At 49.5% G+C, this 22,850-nt stretch overlaps 1 protein-coding gene across 10 annotated transcripts in view; it reads left to right on the forward strand.

The window, feature by feature from the left end:
* Positions 1–1,505: 1,505 nt before the first annotated feature.
* Positions 1,506–22,850, forward strand: part of SH3KBP1 (SH3 domain containing kinase binding protein 1) — a 344,807-nt gene continuing 323,462 nt past the window's right edge. For all 10 annotated transcript variants that reach the window (XM_060002844.1, XM_060002847.1, XM_060002846.1 and 7 more), the window contains exon 1: positions 1,506–1,856. In XM_060002844.1, coding sequence (XP_059858827.1) covers positions 1,853–1,856 — 4 coding nt within the window. In that variant the 5' untranslated portion in view covers positions 1,506–1,852. The remainder of the gene's footprint in view (positions 1,857–22,850) is intronic.

A 22,850-nucleotide genomic window follows, 5' to 3' on the forward strand; every position in this document is an offset into this window, starting at 1 on the left:
CAGATTCTTAATTTCCATGTTCTTTGATCCCTTCCATAGGAGTCTGTCAGTGATGTCACTACCACTTTCTCAGGAGCTGTGTTGGATGGGTCTTCTGCCCCTTGATTAGTCTCTTGTTTAGATTGCTCTGACACACACACAAAGTATTTAGAAAGATGATGCTACTGATATCTTGTTGGTAAAGACCCTGACTTTGAGTATTTTTTTAAGCTAATGAAACAATTATAAGTACACCTTTCTGCAGAAATCCCAGGATGTAACCAATTTACAAGAGTTGCCCCAACATTATAGGTGAGGCATGGAGACAGCGTATATTGGGTAAGGGGTCAGCTTTTATTTGTCACTTGTGGATCCACTAACCTTCAGCCTCCTCCATTTTTCAGGGGCGAATAATTTAATTTCTTTAAAAAATTTAATTTCTTTATTGTCTTTATTTTCTCTCTTCCTGAATGTCTCCCATCTATTTCACTATCTCTTCCTACCACCAGATGGTGGAAAGGGAAAAGGAAATAACGAGACGGTAAATGAATGTGATGGCTGTCGGAGTATGGTGAAAAGTGTGGTAGTGAATGGACCCCAAAAGGAGCTTGTGAGTTACCCGTGAATTACCACGAATTCCGTTTTCATTTTAGTGCCCACTCAAGGGTAGCCAGCCCAGGTCTGGGGGTCAATATGGCACAGTGATGCCTGTTGGGGAGGAACTGCCTCAGTGGATTCCTCGGAACATGAGAGCCTGGGAACATCGCTGAGCAATGAACCCCACCTGACCCAGGCATTCGGGTGCAGGGTTAGGGGTCCCTATGAAGGTCGGTGTGGGGCGATGCAGCCCACCGGCTTCATTTCTCTTTCTGCATCTCCATCCCACCACCTCCTACAAGCCGAACTCGCACCTGGCCGGCCGTACCCACGCTGCACTGAAGGGAAATAGCGTTTCTCTCCCTCCATGGGATGAACCCCTTCTCCTTCCCAACAGCCCCCTCTGTGAAGCCTTCTTCTGGGTTGCCTCGACACCCCGGGGTTACCTGTTAGCACACTCAGCAGGTGTTCGACCCCTCACCTTCCCATGGTTTCTCCTCCCCCAGCCTGTCCTCCACCTCACATCGCACCTTCGGGGTCGGCTCCTTCCACCTCCTTTCCCACGTGCCACTACACTCGGACGCGCCCTCCCCCGCTCGCTCCCCTCGCTCCCCTCCCTCCCCTCCTCTGGTCTCGAGGAGTCTCGCGGCATTTCCCGGGGCGTTAGACGAGCCGCCGAGGGTGGGGGGCGGCCTCGCGGAGCTGGGTCCCTCCCCACTGGGCGGCAAGGGGGGCGCCGGAGCGCAGCAGTCACAGGGACGCCCCGGGCGCCAGCCCCGCCCTTGAAGGCCCCGCCCCCTGAGGGCCCCGCCCCTCGAAGGCCCCGCCCCCGCCCCGGCGGTCGCGCGTCCCCGGCAGGCGGAGCCGCAGGAGCATCGCGGCGGCGGCGGCGGTGAGGAGGAGGGGAGAGCGGGCGGCGCGGCCGCGGCTGCCGGGCGCTGGGCTGGGCGGCGCTTTTTTTTTTTTTTTTTCGCAATTTCCACTGGCGGGGAGCAGGAAACCCGGCGCAGCCGGGCGCAGCGGGCCGCGATGCAGCAGCAGCAGGAGTCGCCCCGGGCCAGCAGCGGCAGCAGCAGCAGAGGCAGCAGCGGGCGGCGCTGAGCCGCCGCGGCCGTCGCTACTAAGGAAGAAGCCGGCCCAGACGCCGCCGCGTCCCTATCCCTGCGCCCACATCCCGGTTCCCCGATTCCCGCGCCCGGGTCCCGGCGCCCCGACCCCCGCGTCCGCCTCCGCTAACTTTCACGCTGCCTCGGCGGCCAGGCCCGGCTCGACGCCAATGGGTGAGTGGGGGGGCGCCCGGGTGCCCACCTCAGCCTGGGGGCGGCGCGCCTGTCCCGGGACCGCGGAGCCGAGGAGGGCGCCCCGGGAGCAGGGCCCCAGCGGGTGACACCGCGGTGGGCACCCTGCCTGCGTCGCGCACCCCCCATTCACTCCCACTCGCGCCCGCGTCCCTGCCGAGCCCGAGCGGCGCCGACGGGAACCCCGCGGCGGCTTGGGCGGAGGATCGCGGGGGCCGGCCCGGGGCGGCTGGGGCTGAGGGATGCGGGGGGTGTGGTTGGCTTTTCGGGTGGGCGGGGAGAGTTTTGGCCATTTTTTCGCCCCCGGCGCGCCTTTCTCTGCGTTGGGGACGCAGGTACCAGGAGCTGGTGGGCTCCGGCCCTGCGCAGGGCTTGATGTGTCCGCCTGGCCTCGCCGCAGGGGAAGCCGGAATCGCGGGGTCTCGGGGCGGCCGGGGGCCGGGTGCCTTTGCGGGGGGATGACGTGGTGGGGGGCGGGAAACGCCCCAGTACCCGGCCTGGCGTGCGGTCCTCGGGTCCGGAGCGCCTGACCCGCCTCCCTTAGCGTCCCTCTTCCTCCCAGCCCTGATCCCCTCTCTGCCAGCCTGCATTCCTCCAGCCTGGCAGGCTCTCCGCTCGGTGATGCTCAAAGGCCACTTTCCACATCCTCTAAGTCTGCAGGCTTGGGGAACTGGAAACGGTGATTTAGTCCTTGATTTACTGGTCGAAGATCGGTTCCAAGTAGGCAACTAACTGTGAGGCCCCCTGGGTCCCATCTGGTATAGACCCAGGAGTATTGGAGCCACGTTGCCCAGAGGACCTGGCACTTTATTGGGCAATGGGCTTGAGAGTGCCAGGGCTAATGTTTGGCTCACCCAGGTAACATTCTTGCTGGCAGCCAATCTGTTTTCATACCTCTGGCAGATTACTTTAGGGTGTTTCTAGGCCAAGCATAGGAAGACTGTAGATTATAATAAATCATAATGAAGTGAGACCTTTCTGTGTTCAGGTCATAGGATTTTAGGTAGGCGAGTCAGACAGTGATCAGCCAGCAGTCTTGGGAGGCTCGTGAAGACAGATGCACTGGAAGTGGGGAGGTTTAACCCTGTCAGTTGTTGACAGGCAAAGTTCAAATCCCATTTGTGGTCATTTGCCATAAATCGTTTTCCTTTTCCAAAGTGGTGACGATCTGACGGCCTCTCAACTTCAATGTCACTTTTTTCTCAGTGCCCTTCTCTGATCCCTGCACCACTCCCAGTCTAAATCAGTTCCTTTCTGTTACCCTTTCTCCTTAAAAAAAATTGGCAGTATTACATATTTATTTGAGTTTAACATTTCTGTCTCCTGTAAGCTCCATGACCATGGGGACATTGCTGTGTTGCACTGTTTTGCTCAGCACTGTTTTCTTTGGTACCTGGCACAGAGCAGGCCCTAAATAGATATTTATTGAATCAATGAATGAATGAGTGAATGAATGAATGAGGAGGTAGGAAACCCTCCTACTCTATGGAAGGCAGAACACTTAGCTTGGCGCTCTTGTTTTGCTTTGGCACCTAATAAGATGATTTAGTTCATTAACGAAGTATATACTTTAAACATCACCCGTTACTTTCACAACAGATTGGTTTCTCCTGAGGTAACCAAAAATGCTGTTTTGATCACCTTTCGTTTTGGGTGGGTCACCTAAAGGGTTGCACACAAAAAAAGATGTTAGATCCAAATGTCTTCTCCCGTGGCTGGACTCTGTTTTCTGTATCTCAGTGGGGGAGAGGACGGAGTTCTGTTTAAGAAGAAACAGACCTGTTTATCATTCAAGTCTGAACTGTTTTCATTATCAAGAACCTCCTAGGAAAATTAGAAAGTGCTTCTGCAGTTTATAGCCGTTTCAGGCTTAATCTTTTTTTTTTTTTTTTTTTTGCGGTACGCGGGCCTCTCACTGTTGTGGCCTCTCCCGTTGCGGAGCACAGGCTCTGGACGCGCAGGCTCAGCGGCCGTGGCTCACGGGCCCAGCCGCTCCGCGGCACGTGGGATCCTCCCAGACCGGGGCACGAACCCGCGTCACCTGCGCAGGCAGGCGGACCCTCAACCACTGTGCCACCAGGGAAGCGCGGCTTAGTCTTTTTTTACTGTAACCATTACAAAGTGTGTGGGGGGGGCGCCGAAAGTGATTTTCATTTATTTCAGGTGTTAATACTTTGAGGCGCTAAGAGTAAAATGGATGCCGTCATTTAGTTCATTAAAATGTTTAGAGTGGGATTTGAGATGCTGGTAGTAGTTTGGGGGCTAAAGATCACGTGCTGTTTTCTTAAGCATCTTCAGCAGTGTATTTGTGATGAAGTACAGGTATTTAACAATTTATTCTGTATGTCTTCCAGTGGAGACACCTAACAGTGCTGTTTCTGAAGCAGGTGTGTGTGTACACACAGGTACACCCCCCTTCCCCAGTCTCCCGTATCTCTTTGGTTTTCAGAAGATTTGTCCAGTTTATCAATTTGATATACTTCCATTCTTACCGGGTCTGATAAGGATTTTTCCCTTGATGGATAACACAGTAAAGCTGTATTACATAGTCTTTGATCTGAAAAACAACTGCAAAGTATCAAATCTCTAACACTGAAATGAAGCCAGTTAGCTGTGAAATGGCCTCTTACAAAAGCCCAGTCAGAATGTGCCATCTGAGTTTGTGGGGAGATGCCTTCAGTGCCAGATGCAGGGAAAGGGTCTTGTAATTACAGCTGCACAAATATTATTACCAGTGAAATTTGTGAGTCGTGGAGGATGTGCAAACCTAGCGAAGGATTTCCATTGAAAGAATTCCAGAGTAACAACAAAGTTTGGACTGTCGTTAGCACTGTATCGTATTGGTGCTGCTTTATGCTAAATCAGCTAAAGCTAAAATGAGTATAACGTTTGCCTCCACAAACAGGCTCCAGTTAGAAATGGAAGAAAAGACTCCACCTTTATCAATCATGACCTTTACTTTACTACCTTCCATCCATCATGGCTGGGGCAAAGCCTTGCTACCCTCCTGGTTGCACAGACCTTGCTTATTTCTTCTCAGACGGCTTCAGTTCTTCTTGTGTTACTGACATTCTCTGATTAACCTTCGTATTTGTAATTGTTGGGTTTTTTTAAAAAATATATTTATTTATTTATTTTTGGCTGCGTTGGGTCTTCGTTGCTGCACGCGGGCTTTCTCTAGTTGCAGCGAGCGGGGGCTACTCTTCGTTGCAGTGCTCAGGCTTCTCATTGTGGTGGCTTCTCTTGTTGCAGAGCATGGGCTCTAGGCGCGTGGGCTTCAGTAGTTGTGGCACACGGACTCAGTAGTTGTGGCTTGCGGGCTCTAGAGCACAGGCTCAGTAGTTGTGGTGCACAGGCTTAGTTGCTCCGTGGCATGTGGGATCTTCCTGGACCAGGGCTCGAACCCATGTCCCCTGCATTGGCAGGCGGATTCTTAACCATTGTACCACCAGGGAAGTCCCTGTAATTGTTTTGAAGTCGGTTGCACACAGTGGTCAGTATTCATCCATTTATCCATCTATCCGTCCAATATTTATTGACCTCCTGCTTTGTGCCCAGTGTTGTGCCAGCGGCAGGCACACAGCACACACAGACCTGCTGGCTTGGGCTTCTCAGTCTAGTGGGAGAGGTAGGCTTGAGTGCAGTACTTACAACGATGTGTGTAAGCCCAGGTGGGTCTCCTGAAAGGAGATTAGAGAGGGGGGATCTGACTTAGGCTGCAGAGGGGTAAGGACAGTGTCTTTGAGGAGACTGTGTTTGAGTTGAAATGTGCAAGTTGGCTAGGAGCCATCACTGCCCTCCATCTCCCCGCCCCCCCCCCCTCAGGAGCACCTGCAGTGGAACAGCCGTGTACCATGGGGACCCGTGGGGCATCACAGCGAGAGGGGGTCAGGAAGGACCACACGTAGCAGTGGGGCCTGTGTCTGGTGCTTTGGGGAGCGTTTAAGGAAGCCGGGTGTCGCTCTGGATTGGATGCTGTCAGGAAGCAGGGGTGAGTCCTGATCAGGCGTCTTAATCTTCTTACCCGAGAAGCGGGGAAGACCAGACAAAGGCTGGGATTGGTGAAGAAGCAGCAGTCTCTTCTAGGAGCCGGGACCCAGGGACGTTGGGGTGACTTTGGTGGTTTGGACAAGTTCCTGCTTTGTCCGTGTTTTGACATGATTACGGAGCGGTCTTGTCAAGTACGTGATGAGTGGGGGCAGCGAGTAGGAGGTGGTAGGGTGGGGAGAGTGGCCATCTAGGTATATTCGGGGGTGACTTCCAAAACATCGGCCACCTCCAGTCTGGGGACTGTTGTTCAGCATTCAGAGAATGGACAACTCACATGCTCTACCCGGGGTAGATCCAGAGGAACAGAACAAGCTGCTGAGAACCAAGAAGCAGCACGGCCCTTAATGGGAAAGGTGCAGGGCAGCAAAGTACTGGAATCCTTTCAGTGTGAGAGAAGGAGGGTCTCTAATGCTGTGGTTCTCAGAATGTGGTCCCCTGGTCAGCTGCTTCAGCCTCCCCAGATCCTGTTAGAGATACCAGTTCTCTGGCCCCAATTCTACCCACTGAGTGGGCAACTCTGAGGGTGGAGCCCAGAAATCTGTGTATTCATGAGCCCTCCAGAGGGTTCTGATGCGTGGTCAAGGTCAAGTGTAGAACCTCATTGCCTTGCAGATGAGAAAGCTGAGGTCCAGAGGGCGCAGGTACACGGGCACTCTGGTCATAAAATAAGATGCTGTTATAAGTGACATAAGACCTCAGAGAAGGAGAAAAATGTGCTCCTAGTTCAGAACAAGCCTCTCCTGGAGTTACTAGAACAGTTCAGTGTTGATTCATCCATGAATCCAGTCCAAGCCAAACCACCTCCAGCATCTGGGCATTAGTGACGCTAGCTGGCCCATCTCAGTGTTAGTCACTTGGAGTATCACACAGGTGTTTCCCATCATCCCTTTTTTCCCCTCCGTCATCTTTACAAGGGGCATTAAAAATATATTATTAGCATTATGAGGGTTTTTGATATTTGTTTGTGATTTTCTATACCTGGTTGCCTGTATTAGCTTCCAATTGCTGCTGTAACAAATTACCACAAACTTGGTGCCTAAAACACCACAGGTTTATTATCTTGAAGTTCTGGAGTTCAGAGTCCAGCAAGGTTTCATCAGGCTAAAATCTAGATGTTGGCAGGACTGCCTTCCTTCTGGAGGCCTAGGGGAGAGCCCCTTTTCTGTTTTTTTTTTTTCCAGTTTCTAGAGTCTGCCCACATTGCTTGGCTCATGGCTTCCTTCCACCTCCCAGGCCAGCAATGGGCCAGTCACGTCTCTCTCAGTGTATCACTCTGATACTGATTCTTCTGCCTCTCTCTTCCACGTTTAAGGAAGGCATGAGCTGCATTTGTTTGGTCATTGTGTCCCTGTGCCTGGCTCATGGTAAGCCTAAAATTAAGATTGGTTGAGTTCATTATTATTCTTGACCACCTAGCTAACTTCCCCCAGGTGTGTCCTAGACATCTCAAACAGAGCCTGCTGCAAACTGAGCTCAGCATTTCTCCTCCATAACACCCATCCTGACTCATTCATTCCCCATGTCGTTGCGGGTATTACCACCTTTCCTGTCATTTCCATCGGTATTCTGCTCATTGCCTTGCCTCTTCTTCCTTCCCCCTGCCCCTATCTCAGCCCCTTCCAAAGGGCAGTCAAGTCCCAAATGTTTCTGGAATTGACCCCATGCCTTGACTGTTCTGCAGATGCTTTCCATCCTGAATGCCTTAGCAAAGGTTTCATGAAGCTGAGTAGTCACCCTTGCCTTCTTCTGTTCCATGCTTGTTCAGGCCTCTGAGCCTCTCCCATGTCATTCTCTTGATGGGGAATAGATTTCACTCTCTTCTCTGCCTTGTAGTGTCCGTGTATTAGTTTCCTCTTTCTGCTTTAACAAATGACTACAAACCCAGTGGCTTAAAACAACATAAATTTATAATCTTACACTTCTGGGAGTCAGAGATCTAAAATGTGTTTTACTGGGATGGTATCAAAGTGTTGGCAGGGATGAGTTTCCTTCTGGAGGCTCCAGGGGAGAAATCATTTCCTTGCCTTTTCCAGCTTCTAAAGGCAGCCTGCGTTCCTTGGCTTGTGGCCTCATCACTCTAGCCTCTGGTTCTGTCCTCACATCTCCTTCTCTCTTACTCTGACCCTCTTGCCTTCATTTTATAAGGACTGTTGTATTATACTGGGCCCACCCGATAATCCAGGACACCCTCCCCATCTGAAGACCCTTAGTCACATCTGCAAGGTCCCTTTTGCCATGGAGGGTAGCATATTCACAGGTTCTGGGGACTAGTATGTGGACATTTTGCGGGTGAGTATTATTCAGCCTACCACACCCCTTATTCATCTTTTGAGGCCTGTTCCAAAGGTTTCTGTACAACACTTCATCTTGTATTAAGTCTGTTCATCTCTGATTGGGTGTCCCCAACTACACTGCCCTGGCTCATTGCCTGGCATACGGTAAGTGCCATATGTTAATGAATGAATGAATAAATGAATAACCCTTTCACCCAAGTACAGTTGCTATTTGAAATTCTCTGAGGCTATTGGCTGCCAGGAGTGTGTGTGCACTTCTGTAAAATCCCCCAGGCAGAGCGTGATGACAAGGTCTGTTTGCTGACAGTTCACGGTGGCCTGCACTTCAGTGGGTGAGAAGGGTAGTGCCACATGTGTCACATGGCTTCAACAAAGAGCTACAAGTTTAAGATAGCAAATTCTCTCTGGAAGTGATTCTGAACCAGGGGCAGTTCTGCTCCCCCCTCCCAGGGGGACATTTGGCAGTGTCTGGAGGTGGCAGCTGGTGGGGAAGGGGCAGCCTACTGGCAGCTGGTGGGCAGAGGCCAGGGACGCTGCTCCACGTCCTGCAAGGCACAGGTAGCCCCACCACGGTTATCCGGCCCTGAGTGCTGGGGAAGCCTGCTCTGGGCGTTACACAGATGGTCAAAGCATCGTTTCCTTCCTTCATCCTCAGCTGCTCTGGAACATAAGGTTTTCCCCTGTGGCCACAGCCTTTGTTTTATGAATGAACCAAGAAGTCGCTGGAGAGCAGGACTCTTTGGCACTTCTTCACCATCACCGTTTTGTCCTTTGAGTAGAAAGTGTCTTAATACAGCTCTTGACCCCCTTCTGTCCATACCTGGGTCGTGAAGTTGTTGAACTTGCTTCTTCCATGTGTGGCTCCCCTGATGTTTTGCCTTCCTAGTGGAATGTGCTTATATGCTGGGTGACAGATGATGAGTCCTTTTTGCCACCCACGCATGGGTCCCTGGAACCGAAATGCTGGTAGGGCCCTTGGCAGTCATGGCCCACACCATCAGATGATGGAACTGAGACTCAGAGAGGTAAAGTGACATGAGCCCCCAGCTGCAGAACCCAGCTCCCTTTCAATATGAGAGAACCAGCCACCTGTATAGGTGCTCAATAATTATCAGGCTCCCACTTCCCCCCAGTGAGGTGCTTTCTGCAGCCTGTTTCCCTGGTAAGTTTTTTTAAACAGCTTTATTGAGATATTACTCAGATATCATACAGTTCACCCATCTAAAGTGTGCAATTCAATGTTTTTTTTTGTATATCACATTCATTTTTATTTTTAAATATTTATTTATTTATTTTTGGCTGCGTTGGGTCTTCGTTGCTGCGCGCGGGCTTTTCTCTAGTTGTGGCGAGCGGGGGCTACTCTTCATTGCGGTGTGTGGGCTTCTCATTGCAGTGGCTTCTTTTGTTGCAGAGCACGGGCTCTAGGCGGGCTTCAGTAGTTGCAGCATGTGGGCTCAGCAGTTGTGGCTCGCGGGCTCTAGAGCGCAGGCTCAGTAGTTGTGGTGCACGGGCTTAGTTGCTCTGCTGCATGTGGGATCTTCCCCACATTCATTTTTAAAATTATGGTAAAACATACATAACAGAATTTTCCATTCTAACCATTTTTAAGTGCACAGCTTAGTGGCATGACGTACATTCCCAGTGTTGTGCAACCAGCGCCACTATCTATTTCGAAAACTTTTTCATCACCCCTCCCTGTGAGTTTCTAACTGGAAGGTTAGGATCTGTGTCCCCTGGAGGGGTTCCTGGACCACTCAGCCATTTTGGGGAACACATGGTAGAAGCCCAAGGATCCCAGTTAAGATTTCAAAGGAATACAGGAAAAGAGAAAGTATGGTTTTGTTGTTTTTTAATGGTTTTCGCTGATGTTTCCTCTGGGGCGGTACTTCATTTTTGCTCTGTCCCTCCACACAGCTCCGTTGGTTCCATCCCTTTCATCCTGTGGGGGAATTCTGATTTTCTTTCTACATCCTGAAGCACTTGTGAGTTAGTTGCTTGGGCAACTTCCTTGGCAGTTACTGGGCTCCATTAAGAATATTTCAAATGTGGGAGAAAAGACTGCGGTGCCAAACTGGTCTCTGGAATCCACACGTGGAGACTTGATGGGGTGCCACGTTTCTTTGCTTCTGTTCCTTCAGTTGGCAAAGGTACACCGGCAACTGGTTGGTGATGAGCGCTTGGTTTTCAACTTGATGATTCTTTTATGGGTAAATATCTTACAGGCAGTCCTGTACATTAGGGGACACTTAAACAAAGCCAAATGGAGCTCGTGGACCTTACCTCACTAGTAAACTATGCTTACAGTTAGGCTCAGCAGGAAAAAACACTGATAACAACAACAACAAAAAATCCTGGGATATTTGTCCTTCCTGAATGGTATTCAGTTGGCAAGAAAAGCCCAGTAAAGGCCTCAGCTTATTTCCTTCCAGTGGCCTGGGAAGTGGTGGGGCCACTGCAGGAGTCTGGTCTGTCCCCAGACTCAGGGGACAGAGCGGCAAGATGAAGTGCTATCCAATTCATGCTGCTGGTTCTTCCTCAGTGTCTTGGATTAAATACTATAAATATTTTAGTACTGATTAATTACTCATTTTGCATAACAAATCTAAGTCCTTAAGCACCCAAGTGCAGCATGTATAAACAGTTGAAAATACCAGCTCTTTAAACTTCAACTTCCTACCAGTCAGTGTTCAAACATCAGCCCTTGTGTTTTTGCCGGATTTTTATGGACTCTTCTAGACTTGGAGGACTTGGGGCCCAGTTCTAGGTCTGGTCCTGTGGGGCTGCACCAGTTTTATCCATCGCTCGCCCACTCCCTGTGTGAAAAGTCTTTAATTAGTTTAGTGTCCTCTCTAATTATTCCAGCTAGTTCTCATTTTTGTGCCTGGGGCTAGAAGGAGGTGCTTGAACCTTGTTTGCGATGAGAGCTGGGAAGGTCTGCCCTGGCTTCGCTTTTCCCCGCCCCACAGCCAGCTTCTCCGTGGATCCGCATCTTCTGCGCCAGACCCTTCTGGATGCTACCTTTGGCTACCTTCTGCTTGAGTAGTTTCCGTGCTCACTTGGCGAAATTCACTGGTCATGAATAACTTTGTAAACGGGCTTTGTCTTTCTTCTATTTTGATCATTAAAAAAACACACACACACACAAAAACCTCTTGACAACTTGAACAAAATGGGACAGTTTTCACCATTTAACCAGTGATTTCTCAGTGGCCCTTTGTTCTCAATAAAATATTAGATGGAGCACAGAGGTGCAAACCCAAAGACGTCTGTCAATTAGCTCATCAGTGGTACCTAAGGCAGGTTGGGCAACGTGTTTGTTAATTGACAGTGACTTTTTTTTTTTTTTTGGCTTAATTGCTACCTTTGTCGGGAAAGAAATGAAATGAAAGTAATTAGCTTTGCGTGGGTGGGGGGTCGAGAGGGGAGAAGGCAGGTAGGTGTGTCACCAGTTGAAGAAACAAATTGAAAGGGGCTGCAGTTTGCCCTGTTTCATGTTTGCTGGGCAGAGACACTGCAGCTGCTTGCCGGAGAAGTGTTTAAATTGTTTTTTAGAGTTAGTTTTTAGAATAGGTTATACATCCACATGACTCAAAATTCACAAGGTGAACAGTGGTCACTAAAAAGTCTCCTTCCCATCCCAGTCCTCTGGCTATCCAGTGACTCTCCCCATATACTGTTGATATTTCCTGTGAATTCTTCCAGGGAGACTTGGTGCCTATACCAGCAGATAGGTATTTCTGTTATCCTCCCGCCCCCTCCACTTCACTTCTTGATTAATTGACGATGGGAGGACTTTCTAGCTGGTGATCTTTTCCCCTGGGGATGTGCATGGGAACCCTGTGCCTGGGTTCTCCCCATCCGACTTTGGTGGGGAGACAGGTGGATTGTGGAAGCGTTCTCCAGGAAATTCTGCCGTGCACTCCTGATCTCAACTGAGCTGGGTGCTGAACCGGTAGAAACTTGATCCTGGATCTTACAGATCTCGACCTCACTTCTGAACTCAGTTAGGAGATGTCTTCCCACTTTGATGTCGTGTGTGTAGTAAGGACTTTCTTCAAGTGAGGAAGCCAAGCAGAGCCTGCTAACCTGAAAAAGGGGCTTATTCTGGGGCCACAGGGGCCTCTCATGCAGCCCAAAGGCCCCAAGGAGTCCCAGAACCAGGGATGGGCCAGCTGCCCGGTGTGCCCTTCTGCCATCTCTCCTCCCTGCCCCTGTCCCCTTTCTTTTTTTTTTTCTTTTTATTTTTTTGCGGTACACGGGCCCCTCACTATTGTGGTCTCTCCCGTTGCGGAGCACAGGCTCCAGACGCGCAGGCTCAACGGCCATGGCTCACGAGCCCAGCCGCTCCACGGCGTGTGGGATCTTCCCGGACCCGGGCACGAACCCGTGTCCCCTGCATCGGCAGGCAGACTCTCAACCACTGCACCACCAGGGAAGCCCACTGTCCCCTTTCTTTGTGCAGTCACTCACGGGGCACGTGCCACAGTTCCAACCTCTTGTTCAGAGTTACTTGATTCGATCCCAGTTCCAGATTCCCATTAGGGTGACTCCGAGCCCCATGGAGGGTGTCGCCCCCTGGAGACACACAAGCGGCTGCTGTTCTCCCACATCTGTGAGGCAAGGGACTGCCCGGTTCCAGTCCTGTGTCAGTGTTTAAGGAGGGCCTCCTCGGTGCCAGGTGAATGCTAGGTGCTGGGACAGTCCTGACCAGAACGCAGCCCTGTCCCTCGGGGATGGGGATGTCTGGGGGCCACTCCTGGGGCAGGTGCTATACATGCGGATGTTTGAAAGCCATAAGCCGGCATACCTGAAGGTGCCCTGTGCCCCCTTTTCTTGGCTTTCTCTTGACAAAGGGGCGGTTGGTGTGAGGTGGTGCCTTCAAGGGTGATCTGGCCACCTTTGGAGTCCCCCTCACAAGGCTCCCCTGAGGGGCGGCTCCTGGCCTTGCTGGGCACCGATATGCTTCCGAGCAAATCACGGCTGTTTTTACCCTTTGAGACCCTGAGTCGTGTGACTGATCTTGGTTTTTCCTTTTGAGTTGGCAGCACTTAAAAAAGTGTGGATGTGACTTTGGGGGCACTTGGAGGGGTCGATGCATTTGTGACAGGGGGCAGGGTGCATTTGTGACATTGTCTGGCTCTTTTAGGGAGCCTGTGGGTTTTTAAATGGAGGAAAAGATGAAGACGTGAAAAACAGCCACCGCCTGGCCTGTGAGTTAACCGCTGGAGCCGGTGATGTCGGTGAAGGGGGCAGGGGACTGTGGCTGCTGTGTCCGCTGTCCGCCTCTCTCCACCCTCCCGCCTTCTCTCTTCTCTCTTTCTGCTCTGTCCCCTCCCCTCCCCCACCCCTCCCCACACCTCTGTACCCCCACTTTCCATCTCTCCCCAACTTTCTCTTCCCTCCAGCCTTCTCTCTCCCCTCACTGCCCACCCACCCATGCCTGACCCTCCCTCCTGCTCTTTCTCTCTCCACTTCCCTTCGGCCCCCCGTTTTTGCCCCTCCCCCCTCTCCTTCACTCTCTCTTTCTCACACCCTCCCCCCTCCTCCCCACCCCTCCTCTCCCATCCCCGTGTCTGTCCCCTTTCTCTTCCAGGTCCCTCTGTCCACACCTTCTCCCCTCCTCACCCCCTGCTTGCTCTTCCCACTTCCTACTAAGTCCCTCCTCCTCCCCCCACTTGCTCCTCCCCCCACTTGCTCCTCCCCCCACTTGCTCCTCCCCCACTTGCTCCTCCCCCCACTTGCTCCTCCCCCCACTTGCTCCTCCCCCTTCCTACTAAGTCCCTCCTCTTCCTCCTCTTTCTCCTCCCTGTCTTCCCACCCCTCCACCTCCCCATCCCCCTCTGTCCCCAAACTCCCCCTCTCTCCCCCTCTTTCTTTCCCTCAAACCCTCTCTCTTCTCTCCTCTCTCCCATCTCTCCCTCTCCCAGCTCTCTCCCTTGAACACCCCTCTTCCCTCTCTGTGGTCTCTTGCCCCCCTCTGCCTACACTCTCTCCCTCAAAACCCTTTCTCTCCTGAAATCCCCCCTGTCTCACAGCCCTCCCATTTCTCCCTCTAAGCCCTGTCCACATGGTACTGCCCCTGCCTCAGCATCTTCAGCTGATAGCACCGCCTCCTTTGCGCTGCTGGAGCTGGGTGAAGCTCGTGTATTCAGTGCAGTCTAAGGTCAAGATGGCCACATGAGGATGTGGGGAAGGGCTTCTGCCCACCCCTCAGGGACCGGGTGACCAGCTCCCCTGCCATTGAGGGCGGTTGTCTTAAAGGATAACCTCTTCTCCTACGATGGTATAGAGGGCTCCATCCCTGACCGAGGGGAGGGGCAGATTCTAGGATGGGTGTGTCTTATTCTAGTTCCAATATTCTCTAACCTTGAAAAAAATTTTTGTTATAAATATATAGTGACTCTATAATAGAGTTTAGAAAATAGGAAGTGGGAAAATTTATTATTTTTTGCTGTATGCCTAGTTCTTCCCTTCCTGTTACCCTCTAGACTCATTAAAATCCTCTTTAAATAATGTCTTCTGGTCCCAGCCACACGGCAGAGTATTAAGGGGAGGTCATGGTGGTGGCCATGTTGATGCTTAAGAGCCCTACAAAGTCAAAGGAGTCTGGAAGCAAGAGAATTTAAATCAAGCCCTCATACAGTCCCCCAGTACAACCACTTTCATTTTATTTTAGACTTATTACTATATACTTGAAGATAATGTAATATATGGATAATATTAATATATGTAGTATATATAATTGTACATCCTGGTTTTTTTTGTTTGTTTGTTTGTTTTTACTTCATAGTCATCTCCAAAGCTAGTGTTTGTAGTAGGTGAATAGGTGAGTTCCTGAATCTTAACTTATGTAACCATTTCCCTACCATTTGAGTATTTAGGTTGCTTCCATAATCTTGATATTATAAGTAAGGATGGCGTGGACACTATTTTCCTTTTTATCCTTTAAGGAAATCAGGTTGTACACAGGGTGACATTCCACATCCATTCTTTGTTTCCGTAGCCTCCAAATGACTGGAATGGCCCATGCTGATGAATATGATGGTAAGTCCATGAGAGTCATTACATGTGCATTGGCAGGGTACTTGCCATTCCTGTGTTTGCTTTCAGTTTTAGTTCAAGAAACTCCGCTCATATGGCTTATCATCCCTTCTGTGCTGTGTGTGTGTGTGTGTGTGTGTGTGTGCGTGCGTGTGCGTGTGTGCGCGCGCGCGCGCGTGTGTGTGAGTGACAGAGACAGAGAGAGAGGGGAGAGAGGGAGACATCTCTGAAGGAGACTGCTGGTGGGGCTTTCCTATTCCACAATGCGTTCGTATTCATCACGCCATTCTGAGATGATTAATCCTGGTTCAGTGCTCAGGCATGAGAATAGGGAATACACAGTGAAAGGTAAAACCCTCAAGGACTTGGTTCCTTCTCTTCTCTTTCTTTCCCCCTTCCCTCCCTCCCTCCTTCCACTTCACACCCAGACTGGCATTTTAAAGGGATTTTGTTTTCCAGAACCACAGGGAAAATTGCGTCCCAAAGGCCCTGTGTCCTCAATGGGACTTCACGTTTGGCTGGGATATGGGTCCAACTCCCATGCTGACGAGGGAAAGGTCGTGGCTGTGATAACCGTCCTGTGATTTCCTAGCTTAGCTTTGTGTCATTGTGATACACTCCCCTGAAAAAATTGGGCTGTTGGCTTCAAAGGGCATCAGATAAGGGTGGCTAGAACCCCAGGATCCAGGCTGGGAGAACCATCTCTAAGCCTGCCTTCTTGACGCATCAGTTTTGTTAATGCACAGCACTGTGTAAAGCATTCGTTCCTCAACCACCATGTGCATGTCAAATGCCTGCTCGTGTACCTGGCCAAAAAGGAGCTGAATATTCATGATGCCCTTTCAAGGCCAAGTGTCTGTGAAAGTTTTAAACTTTATAATAACACGTGTTAGGAAACCTTGGTAGCTAAAGGGTACCGTATCCTTTCTCCCTTTGTTTCAGTTTCAAATTATGAACATAACTGGCCTGCACTGGAAGGACAAACAAGACACTTGATTCAGTACTGCCGTATATTGGAATTCAGTTAGATTCTACAAGTCTTTATTGAGCGCCTGTTAGGTGTGAGATCCGATAACCTGAGGGACTTGGAGATATCTAAAGCTCCCCTCAATGACACATTTTCGCTAACTTTCATTTCCCTAGTCGCGTGGGAGATTGTGATGTGATCATTTCATGAACCACACGGTGAAGTAAGCAGTTAAACCAAAGGGTGTTCGTTTGAACAAGTTTTGTTTCTCCCCAAAGAAGGAAAGATATCCATTTGAGGAACACACATCCAGTTAGAAGACAGCTCTCTGAGATAACAGTTGTTAGTCAGTGTCTCTGAAACTCCCTCCTCACTGCAGGTCTAGAGAAACCAAAGAGAACAGTCTTTCTCAAATGAGTAAGGCTGAAGTTCCCTTCACCAGGGAAGTATTTACCAAGAAACCCTCTTTTGCCTTGAACTTTAAAAAATGTTTATTAGCTTTTATTTATTTATTTACTTAATTGCAGTAAAATATACATAACAGAAAATTTACCACTGAAGTCTTTTTTTTTTTATTGTGGTAACATATATGGAACCTAAAATTTACCATCTTAACCATTTTTAAGTGGACAGTTCAGTGGCATAAAGTACATTCACATTGTTGTACAGCCATCACCACCAACCATCCACAGAACTCTTTCCATCTGGCAAAGCAGAGACTCCGTATCCCTTAAACAGCAACTCCCCGTTTGCCTCTCCCCCCCAGCCCTTGGCAACCAGCATTCTCCTTTCTGTCTCTATGAGCTTGACTCCAGGGACCTCATTTAAGTGGACTCATACAGTGTTTGTGCTTTTGTGTCTGGCTTATTTCACCTAGCGTGGTGTCTTCAAGGTTCATTCATGTTGAAGCGTGTGCCAGAATTTCATTCTTTTTTAATTACCTTAAACTTTTCAATAATGATGCTTCTTGAAAAATAGGCACTTAACTAGATACAGACTCCTTTTGCTTTTAGCTCATTTGGAAGTATAAACCTGTAACAGATTCACAAATTAAGGATAAATTAACCCAATAAAGCTCAAATCAACACTAATAAGAGACACAATGACATGCTTCAGTGATGCCATTGTTGCTGACGAGGCGGCAAGGCACACATGCTGTGGTGCAGTCCTTTGAGTTCACTTGGTTGTCTCGTCTCTTCTCTATTCGAACCAATGTGAGAATCCTTCCTTCACACAGTGCTCTCTGAGACCTTTTCACGGGGGTGCTGTGCATTAGAACCGGTTTTGAAAGCTGATAGGATATTTGATACACACAGACCACATGTCCTGTGGACAGCGTGTAGCATCAGTATAAAATACGTACTCAGGCACCCATCCCTCAACATGTGCTCTGGCTCCGTCCTCTCCTCCTGCCTTCTCTGGAGGACACAAGTATCAGGAGCCTGTTAAAAAATCATCTTTTCCTTCTTTTTAAGAAATAGTTTGATCATTTCCATATGTATCTCCTAAAAACATATTGTCTGGTTTTGCTTGGTTTTAGTTTTATATAACTGGCATCCACACCACACAGAGACTTGTGACTTACTGTCTCTCATTTTGTACTTCATTTCTTTTCCCTGTCTGATCTTCCGTTGTTTGAATGTGCCATTGTATCGTTTTCCTTTCTCCTGGTGATGGACTTTTGCATTGTTTCCCATTTTTGCTACTATGAATGGACGTCCTTCCTATCACCATGCTGGTCAATGTCTCCAGGTGCCCGTGTGAAATACGTTTTTGAAAGGTGTATGACAAGGAGTGATTTTGCTGGGTTGCAAGTTGCTGGATTTCCAAAGTGGTTGTACCAGCATGTTCCCAACAAAGGAGTGGACGAATAAACTAATGAATGAAGGAGAGAACGCTGTATTCATTGAAGGAGAGAGGATGTGAGCTTTAGAAGAGAATGCCTAATTGGTTTTCACAATGTGTGTTCCCAGAGTGTAAACATTTCTGCTGCTCCCATTCTGCCCAGCATTTGGTGTCCCTGCCTCTGTCGTCATGTCTCCTTTTCTGGCTCTTCAGCCTCCCTCTTCCATCTTTTAAAGACCCTTGTGATTACACTGGGCTCACCCAGGTAATCCAGGATAATCTCCTCATCTCAAGATCCTCAACTTAATCGCATCTGCATAGTCCCTTTTGCCAGGTTAGGTCACATACTCACAGGTTCTGGGAATTAAAATGTGGGCATATTGCGGGGCGGGGGGAGGAGGCATTATTACATCTACCATGGAGGGAGGGAAGCGTTCCATTTCTAAAAGGAGGAGGGCGATACTGGGAGATAATGATTAGTCTCTGCTGTATTATATGACTGTTTTTGCCCATCTCATGCCTGTGGATAGATTTTAAAAGTATTAAATTGTCAGAGCTGGCGAACTTGCTGAAGATGGGACTTTGTTTTCTCATACTTTGTGGTTCTTGGGGTTCACATGTCTAAATAATCACAAAAGCAAACTGTTTTTAAAAAAATACATTTATTTATTTATTTATTTATTTATTTATTTACTGCTCTGTTGGGTCTTCATTGCGGTGCGCGGGCTTCTCATTGCGGTGGCTTCTCTTGTTGTGGAGCACGAGCTCTAAGTGCGTGGGTTTCAGTAGTTGCAGCATGTGGGCTCAGTAGTTATGACTCATGGGCTCTAGAGCACAGGCTCAGTGGTTGTGGCGCACGGGCTTGGTTGCTCTGCGACATGTGGGATCTTCCCGGACCAGGGCTCAAACCTGTGTCCCCTGCATTGGCAGGTGGATTCTTAACCATTCTGCCACCAGGGAAGTCCGACGCAAACTATTTTTGAGGCCTACATCCTTTGTCACGAGTGAGTGTCCTCTGTGCATCTTCCGTTGGCCGCATTCCTTTCCTGAAGGCCATTTCCAAGTGCTGTTCTGCTTGTAGTTTCCTCGGAGAAGCTAACAGAGCCAGAAGCATCACTAGGATTAAATAAATGGTGAGTGTATTTATTGGCACAGAGTAGGGGCTCAAATGAGTTACACATATATAACAACAAAAGGCCACACTGGCACACTGCCACAACCCCCTCATGTATAAAGACCCGCTCATCATACATTTTATGCACACAGTAGGTGCACTGATCAAATACCTTCCCGGTACCTTTTGACCCTCCATCTTGTGTGTTCATCTGCTTTCTGTGTGTGTGTCTGTCTGTGTGTGTGTGTGTGTGTGTGTGTGTGTGTGTGTGTGAGAGAGAGAGAGAGAGAGAGAGAGATACAGAGAGAAGCAGACAGAGACAAAAACATACACACACATACAGATTTTCTTGGCATGTGCTATGAACTGAATGTTGAATGTTTTTGTTCCTATAAAATTCATATGTTGAAACCCTAAATCCCAAATATGATGGTATTTGGAGGTAGGGCTTTTGGAAGGTTATTAGGTCATGGGGCTGGAACCCTCATAATGGATTAGTGCCCTTTCAAGAAGAGACAGGAGAGAGCTTGCTTCCTCTCTCCCTCTCCCTCCCCCACCCACCTCTCTCCCACCCCTCCTTCCCCCTACTCATCCCACCATATGAGGGAACCAGGAAGATGGTTCTCATCAGAACCTGACATGCTGGCACCCTGATCTTGAAGCGTAACCCTCCAGAACTGTAAGGAATACATGTTTGTTTAAGTCACCTAGTCTATGGTATTCTTGTTCTAGCACCCCAAACTGACTAAGACAGCATGGAGAGAAGGGGGAACCAGGAGAACTATGGTGGGATCTATTTGCCAGTCCCTGAATTTATCTCTTTGGTGGAAGGCTGCAAATTTTTATATCACTGTTAAGAGATACACAGAAGTTTCGGAAAATAGCCCAGTTTGAATCATCTGAAATGATAAAAGTCTTCTTCTGTCAGAATGTAGAAATAACATAAAAACAAATCAATACTTATCTCTGCAGTGAATTCAGAGCATCTAAAAATGGTGTGCTGGACTCAGTTGTGTGGACTGAGAGTGGGGGCTGAGAACACTGGGCTTGTGAGTAACAAGGTTGTGGGAAGGGTGTTTGCTGTGGGGAATGTCGTGGAAATTCAGTGTAGAAAATAATCTTAGGATCATTAGGGGCTGTGAGAGCCACACCAGCTGTCTCAAAGTGGCCCGAGGTGTTTTACAGATCTGGAACCACTCATGTTTGAGAATCAGATTGAGCTTTCACATAATATTTTATTTATTTATTTATTTTTGGCTGCCTTGGGTCTTTGGTGCTGCACGCGGGCTTTCTCTAGTTGCGGTGAGCGGGGGCTACTCTTCATTGTGGTGCGCGTGCTTCTCACTGCAGTGGCTTCTCTTGTTGCAGAGCATGGGTTCTAGGCTCGCGGGTTTCAGTAGTTGTGGTACGCAGGCTTCAGTAGTTGTGGCTCGCGGGCTCTAGAGCGCAGGCTCTGTAGTTGTGGCGCATGGGTTTAGCTGCTCCACGGCATGTGGGATCTTCCTGGACCAGGGCTCGATCCCGTGTCCCCTGCACTGGCAGGCAGATTCTTAACCACTGCGCCACCAGGGAAGTCCTCACATAACATTTTAGATCCCTGGCTGCTCTGAAATGCCGTGTCTTGTGGAAAGCTTGGGTTGCCGTTCCTGCTTGGCTGCAGTGGTGGCAGCTCTGTTCACATGGCGAGCATGTGGGTTCACTTTGCCATGTTCTCTACCATGCCCTTTTGCCTCCCAGACATAAGCGAGGACTGACAGCCAGTTGGTAGAGATAATCAGGCTCGTGCCGTTGTTCCCAGATCTCCTTACCCTCTTGGGTGCCCTCAGGAGACCATTGAGTGGGCCTTCAAACACCCCTAACCTCAAGAGTTTGAATTCTTTCGTGAAATTACAACCAGATTGTCTCTACTTGGTGGGGCTGAATCATTCTTACAGAGGGAGTTGCTGAAAATTTGCAGGTCACCAGGACTATGTGAGCCTCTAGGTGGAAGTGCTCTTTAATGATGGACCCCAGGTCACTCTCCTTTGAATGTCCCATCACACCCAGCAGTGTTGATATGTTGGTTTTCATCTGATACCCTTGGGCCCACCATGTGTGTGCCTGGCCCACGAGTAAGAAATACCAGTAGTTGCCAATATCCCAGGCTCTCCCCACTCACCTGAGATTTAATTTGAGCACCAAACACCACCAGTGTCTGCTGCAGTTTCTTTAGACCATTGTTGGCATTGGCTGCTGACCCGTGTGTGTTGGCTCTTGGCTGAATGTGCCTTGGGAGCCGCTGTTTTAAAATAGATTGTCCTGTCAAGAGCACCGAGGTGGTGGACCTTCTGTGGTAGGAAAAGATATTTAAAGGCACAGCATGACTGGAGAGTTCTGAATCAATCCATTTAGGGTGGGATATAGAGAAGTAAAACCAGGGCCAGTTTGGGGAGTGCTGTGGGAAAGCAAGTTCCCATGCTTGTTGAGGAGGTGGGGGGCAGGTCGGGGTGTAGGGAGAAGGGGCGGGGGCGGAGCAGGGACTCATCTGATTTCTGTGTTAGCTCAGCCCCCCTCAGCTGGCAGCTTGTTTTAGGAATCTTCTTTGTTTTTCTTTCTGCCATCGATTGCTTCCTTCTGATAACGGGGGGGGGGGGGGTGGGGGTGGGGGGTGGGGTGTGTGTGCTAAGTCGATAATTTGCCAAACTTCTGTGCGCCGATTTTGGTATGTAAGGTAGGGAAAACTTTCTGTGGTGATGACTTCGAAGTCTTCAAGTCTCATGGCCCCGTGATACTTAGTCTGCTGGCTCCAACAGTGCCATCCTGGGCGCCTTCCCATCACTTCCCTGCCCTCCTTGGGCTCTGCTAGGTCTTTATGTGGTCCCTTCTGTCCATGTTGTCCCAGGCCCTGTCCTGGGAAATCTTGGCTCTCAGCCTGGAGCTGACAAGTTCTTGCTTAGGAGGTGGAAGGGAAGAGCACGCTGGGCTGGAATAATTCATGCACGCTGCCGTCATAAGTTCACTTCCCAGAGTTTGTAGTTATGAACGGGAAGAAACCGCCAATTGGGGATGAGTAATTTATTCTTGAGGAGAGATCATGAGACATCTTATTTATCTTCGCGTTACTTGGTCTGCTGGAAGACACAAGGAAATCCGATTTGTTGTAGCCAGACATCATCCCCCTTCCCTTTCCTCCCTCCCTCCCCACTCCTAACTCGGATGTGAATGCTTCCGGGTGTGCAGGAGAAGAAGGGTCACCGCTTGAGGAGAGGGCACAGGGTACGTGCTGGCTCAGGAAGCCCCACCAGGGACCACAAGGACCCCAGAAATCATGCTCCGTAGACTGCAGTTCCTTCGGCGCCAAGGTAAAGACCATGGCCGTCTCCTCCACGCTGGCACCCCTGCACCTGGCCTGGTGTCTCAGCCAGAATGAGCAGCAAAAGAAAAAATATTTGTTGAATGAGTATAAACAAGGGATGATGTATGACTCTCAAGCCAGAGTCTCGTTTCCCCAAACTGGGCCGGAAATTCATCTTTAATGGTATCGCTTATTCACATCTCCTGCACACACTACACGTCGGCAGGAGCCAGGGAGAGAGTCAACGCCTCTCAGAGTCTTCCCTGCCATTGGCCTGTCGTTTTGTAAGGTGTATTCACATTTGAAAGCATATGTCTTTTGAAAGACCTCA

The sequence above is a fragment of the Delphinus delphis genome, chromosome X (assembly GCF_949987515.2).
Source record: "Delphinus delphis chromosome X, mDelDel1.2, whole genome shotgun sequence".
Classification (NCBI taxonomy): Eukaryota; Metazoa; Chordata; class Mammalia; order Artiodactyla; family Delphinidae; genus Delphinus; species Delphinus delphis.